This window comes from Plasmodium relictum (genome assembly GCF_900005765.1).
Source record: "Plasmodium relictum strain SGS1 genome assembly, chromosome: 1".
Classification (NCBI taxonomy): domain Eukaryota; phylum Apicomplexa; class Aconoidasida; order Haemosporida; family Plasmodiidae; genus Plasmodium; species Plasmodium relictum.
In genome coordinates this window covers 1-6,773 of record NC_041679.1, presented here as the reverse complement: position 1 = coordinate 6,773, position 6,773 = coordinate 1, and the positions used below count along the sequence as shown (strand labels likewise).

Here is a 6,773-nt window from a genome sequence, read left to right as displayed (position 1 = left end):
CTTAAAAAAGTATTTGAACAGTTAATTATTAAATAATTACACTACTAAATATAAAATAAATAATTTATTTCATATAGAATTTTTAATCCTTTAAATAAAAATATGTTAACTCAATATTTGTACTATTCTTTACACACTAATTTTAAGAGACAAAAATATAATTTAATAAAAATTTCCCTTATTTTTATCAAAACTGAAATAATAAATACAAATATTTAATAATATAATAATATTATCCTCCATCAAAATTAGTTATCGTTAGTTATAAAAATATAATCTATAAAAAATCATTAATTCATTAATTTTCCAAGAATTTATTCAGAAAAAAAAAACTTAAATCTTATGAATATAGTCAAAAAAAAATTTCTTTTTTTTTTCTTTATGTTTTGTACAATAAATTTTTAGCTGGAATGTTAAGGCGTCTCTTAAATAGAAAAAATATATCTGTGAGCTTTAAAGTATTTTTTTTAAATAAAGATATTTTTTAATCTATTTTATCATACGAAATAATATGCAATGTTTTTTAAGGTAGTACACATTATTGTTTTGCATGTTCTACAACTTTACTTTTAAATATAGTTTTAATACTTTTAATTAAATATATTATTTTTCAAACTATTACATTTTACTTAACTTTATAATGAGCTATTTGTTGTTACAGTTTTATTTCTATATATTAATAACTTTTCAATGCATATATAAAAAAATACAATCCTTATTAATATAAATATAAAAAAAAAATTATAAAATATTAAAGGTGTTACATAATGCATTTTTAAAAAGGACATTCTTTCAAAATTATGTTTTTCTTAAAGAGTGTAAAAAATGACATCCTATTTTACAGAAAATTTAAAAAAAATACACATTTTTTTATAAAAAGAAAAAAAAGATCTTTTAGTGTTAAATAATTTAATTTTTTTTTCTATTATTCTTAAAATTTACAGCAATTGCTATATTTTTCGATGAAATAATTTATTTTCTATGAAATATTGATCTAATTTTTTTAAGAAAATTTTTTATTTATTGTATGGGTAAATCTTCTTCTTGTACATATGGCTCTTCTACTTCAATTGGCTTATGTGGATATTTTTTATTCCATTCATCTAATCCTGGGCATTCAGATGCATCTAATTTTGTGTATGCCTCTAGTGCATCACCCTCTGGAGGTCCTTGTTGCCACCATTTAATTAAATATGGCTCTCCTTTCCAAATAATAATAGAACCCTCTTTATAATCAGTGTTATAATAATGGGTTGCTTTTCCATTACATGTTTTTTCATAGCACACTTTGACTAAATCCCATTCGTATCTATTTATACCAGGTGCTTGAATTGAATAAGATCTAGTTTTCCAAATAGCATCATTGTGTTTGTAATATATTCCTATGGTAGGAATAATAATCCCTGGAACATACTCATCTATCGTACTACAATCTTCTGGATCTTCAGTTATAGCAACGTCTTTTGGAGGTTCTATTTCAGGATTTAAATGCTTCCAAATAGTTGTAAGAAAATTTTCTATATTGTATGATCCAGTTGGCAACTGTTCTTTCATAAATAAATGCCACACCCCCACACCGTCTGCTCTATTATTGCTGTGGTTTTTTTCATGTATTGTTTTTCCTACCAACTTTAATAATTCTTCATTTTCTGGGCTAAATCCACCTCTATTATGTTCTAATGAAAAACCTAATATAACAGTAATATCATATTTTAAACCAAAATATAAATGGGATAGGTACATATCCACCATAATATTTGGATTACTAGTTTCTAAATTGTATGTTTGAATAAATACAAGATCTATTTTCTCCTTAGCTGTATTAAAAATATTAATAAAAGTTCCTGCTGATAACATAGATGCTGCCCTGTATAATTCACCATTTGTCTCCATTTGTTCAGATAAAAACTTGGTATTATATGGAGATTCTTCATCTTTACAAAAAGATGCAACTCCTGAAACGCATGATAAAGCAGCATTTGATGAACCAGAAATTGAAATTAACTTTTGTTCTGGAATATTTTCTCTTAGTAAATTAATTAATTTAATATAATAATTTGAAAAATCCAATTCATTTAAGTTATTAAAACTTCCATGTGGTTCCCAATCAATGTCTACACCATCTAAATCAAAGTCATTAATGAGCTTTAATGTTTTATCTACATAATCAATCTCTTTTTCTATTTCTATCATATAGGTTTCTCCTCCTAATGATAAAAGAATAATTATATCTGGACGTGCTTTTCTTATACGTCTGATTTCATTAAGCATCATACCATATGTTTCATATTCTAAGCCATGTTTTCTTAATAGAAATTTTTGCCTACTATTAAATGGTCTAGATACATCATATAGCATATTGATACGAGCAAAAGCAATATAAAGAATTGATACCATTGGACTTGAATCAGCCATTTGCTTTGCTCTATCACCCTGACTGTTCCATGAGCCATAGTATCCTGCAATTATACCTTGTTTCCTTCTTTTGTATTCCTGTAAAATTTCTCTTGGGGATTTTCTATTATGTTTATTGCTATTTTCACTATTTCCTATAGTTCCACTGCTACATTCACTTCTGCAGTCAGATCCAAATTTTTCGGAATTATGAACATATGATTTAAGATGCGAAAAAGAATCATGAATTTTTTTTTGGTGAATATCATTTTTATTTTCTCTCATCATATTCAATGAATTATTTTTATTATTTTTTCCTTTTAAAGTTCTGGAATTTGCGTAACACAGAAAGAATACTACAATTAAAAATATTGATATATTAGACTTCATTTTCCCAGGAATTATATATTGAAGCAAATAAAAGAAATTATAATATTTAGATTATATACAAACACGAAAAAATTAAACAAAAAAATTAAAAAATACAAAAAAACAATGAAATAAAAAATTAATATAAATAAATTAATATAAATAAATTAATATAAATAAATAAATATAAATAAATAAAAAATTAAAAAAAAAAATAAATAAAAAAGAAAAGAAAATTAGTAAAAAGGTTTGTTTATACAACCATAATGTAAAAAAAAAAATTATAGCTGAAAAGGTTAAAAAAAAACTGTGTGTAGTTATATAAGCAAAAGAAGAAATAAAAGATAAGATAGCCATGAAAAAGTCACATATAGCTTAAAAAAAAGAAAAAAGAATTTCATATAGCTAGCTGTATAAAAAAAAATATATTCAAAAATATAAATGGAAATGTCTTTATATACAGAACATAATAAACAAAAAACAAAGCTATCTATCTATTATCAAATTTTTTTTTGTCTGTTTATAAATGGTTGATAAGATGAACTTTAAATCTTTTCATGCACGTAATTTTATATTATGAAATAAAATAAATAACGTGGGTAACGCGTACAAGAATTATTCAGTAGTATCATCAACAATATAATTAGTAAAAATTATTTCATCTAGCAAAATTGTTTAAAAAAAAAATTTATTGGAACTGTTTTATAAATTTAATTGAATTGTGCTTATGTACTACAATGATAAAAATAACAGAATGTTATATTTTTATTTAATGTATTTATGTCTTCATATAGTATTCTTTTTTTTTTGTGTGATATTAAAGTGGAATGTTAAAGGTAAATGATTATTCCAACAGAATAAATTATTAAATTCTTTGATTTAATTTGTAGCACGTAACAGGCAATTTAATAAACCTATAAAAATAAGAAAGTGGTTGATATGCATATGCATATACTTTATTTTTCTATTTTAACCTTTTTTTCATTATTGGCCTTTTTTAAAAATGTTATGAAAATAGAACATATTTAAGAAAAAATTTATAGACATATATATAGAATATATATGAAGTACAATTTATATATTTACAAATAAAATCATGATTGTAAATTATATAATGTAATATAATGTAACATAATAAAGAAATATAACTCTTTATAATTTGAAATTTTTAATAAAATATAATATTTATCTCATTATACAAAAAAAATTAACGTTTAAAATAATTATTCAATATATATATATGTTACACTATTAAAATTTTGGTAATCATTTTTTATCATTAAATAATTCAATGTAATATTTACGTAATCATCAAAAAAAATTTAAATAACGTGTATAAGTATTTTTTTGAAAACATTATCATAATATACTAACTAGTGTTTAATTTATTAATTTCTTATTAATCAATTTTTTTCTCCTGTAAAATCATTTCGACTGTAAATGTAATAATTTATACAAAAAGTTAAAATATATAATAAATTAGTGAATACTTATAACATATTTTATAAATTTATAAAAAAAGAAAATTTTTTCCAAAATATAATTTCATTATGATTTGTACCACAATATAATAATATATGAACTGAATTTGTCATAATTATATTATCAGAAAATTAATAAATTTTATTATTTTAAAATAATGGTTTATTGATTGCGAATTTAAACATCCTTGTAGAGCTTGAACAAACCATTTAATGAACAGGGTTGAGGAGTGTCTATAATGATTTTGTTCCTGATAAAATTACTTTTTAAAGTTTATATAGCATTTATTGTATTTTAAAGGAAATATAATATTACCCTCAATATTTTCGTTATTTTTAATGCATTATTTAATATGAGAAATTCATAAAACTTAAAACTTTTTTTTCTGATTTTACAATTTCAGTAAGAATAGAGAAAAAAAATTTAAGTATAAAATAACTATTTCTCTACAAATTTATTATTTTCCTTAAGAATAAACCTCTTAAAAATGATAATTCAAAAAAATTAAAATTTCTCTTTTTGCTACGATATTTTTATATTGTTATTTAAGGTATTATCTATCTATCACCACTATTGCATTGAGAACTCGACTAGCTCTTTATATCATCTTCATTGTTTCAAGTATTTAAAAAAATTAACAATGATTTCTCGTTAACAAAATGAATAATTTTATTTCAAAAACTACGTGTATATGTTTTATTTAAAAATGCTAAAACCTTTTTGCATAAATTATTTTTCATACTATATATTTAATTTTATTCTTTTAGGATTCCTTTTAAGTTATAATAGAAAGCATTATATATATACTTTAGGAACTTTTTTTATAATTTGTTTATACTATAAAGTTTATACTATAAAAATTGCATATTCCAAAACTTTATAAAGAACAAATTATCTTTAATTATAAATAGTATATAACCTTTTAGTATGTATTGTTAATATAAAATAATTTTATATAATATAATAATCTATATCTTAATGTTTTTCTTCATTACAATTTCTAATTCTATATATATCATAAAATTTTTAGGGAAAAATATATTTTTTTTAAATAAACATTGAAATTTTGTGAATATTTACTTTTTAATGTAAATATTTTTTATACAAAAAAATACAAAATAAAACTTTCTGCATAAATATTCGTACCTACTGAATATTTATTTATTTTTCATAAAAATAAACATATATATATACATAAAAAGGTTTATTCCATTTTATTGGGCATATAAAAATGAACATTAAGAAAAATTTTTCCTTTTTAAATATTCTCAGATAATTGTATGAGTATTTATCTTTTACTATACTTTTCAACAGAATATTAAAAATATAAAAAGATTTAAAGCAATAAGTATTGTTATGAATTTTTGGAATAAAATATATTTGACAATATTATGCTTAAATTAGTATTTCATATTTAACTATGTAAATAAACTAAAATTAAAAATTCATATAGAGAAAAAATTAAGACTTCAATAATTTTGAGTTTCATTACATAATTACTATATATAAAAATAAAATTATAATAAAATTTCATTACTCTTAAATTTCCCCACTTTATTAATTGTATTTGTTTTTCTAATATTTATGCTTCCTTATTAAATTAAAATAACATGAATGTATTATTTAAGAATTATTTATTTTTTCCCTTTTAGTATACATATTTGATAATTTTCATAATTTATATGTTTTATTTATAAAAAAAATTAAATAGAACGAACATACATACAACATACAGAAAATATAATATACATTTCTATTAAAAAAATTGATATTTTAAAATTGTTTATTATTATTTAAAGCATATAAAATATATACTTTAAAATATACTTTTTAATTCCTTTTTTAAAAAAATCACTTTACCACTAGGGATAAGCCTCAACAGATCGTAAAACAAAGTTTACTTTCATGTTTACAGCACCCTGAGGCAAAAAAGTCGTCTACAATTAGTGAAATTCTTTTTTGTTGTTAAATTACTATTAAGTCCCTTAAAAAGGAACAGATAGGATTATTTATGTATTTGTAAAAAAATACATGTATAATTTCTCTTTTACATTAGCAGTAAAAGTTGAACAAAAAAGAACGGAATAGTATTGTTTAATCAGCATGGGTTCTGGCTTAAGAGGCGTTCAGCCATTATCCAACAGACTTAGCTTCGCAACACTGGTTTGTCAACCAATTGCTGTACCAATTGTCTGAACCAACTAATCCTCTCGTACCAAGTTGGATTACTGTCACAATACTATATATATATAATAATATATCATATGATTCATCAGTAGGGTAAAACTAACCTGTCTCACGACGGTCTAAACCCAGCTCACGTTCCCTATTAGCGGGTGAACAATCCGACACTTTGAGACTTCTGCGTCCCAATGATAGGAAGAGCCGACATCGAAGGATCAAAAAGCTACGTCGCTAGGAGCGCTTGGCAGCCACAAGCCAGTTATCCCTGTGGTAACTTTTCAGACACCTCTATATGCACAGTAAGAAATAAATTCCGTAATTTTGCAAATATAAAGGATCGATAG

General features: G+C 22.2%; 1 protein-coding gene across 1 annotated transcript; it reads right to left on the bottom strand.

Moving 5' to 3' along the window:
- Nucleotides 1-1,020: 1,020 nt before the first annotated feature.
- On the bottom strand, nucleotides 1,021-2,784 carry CHT1 (chitinase; the record flags this gene model as incomplete). Its single annotated transcript, XM_028677956.1, has 1 exon — nucleotides 1,021-2,784. The coding sequence occupies one exon, from the start codon at nucleotides 2,782-2,784 to the stop codon at nucleotides 1,021-1,023; it is 1,764 nt and encodes a 587-aa protein (XP_028531368.1).
- Between the last annotated feature and the right edge of the window lie 3,989 nt (nucleotides 2,785-6,773).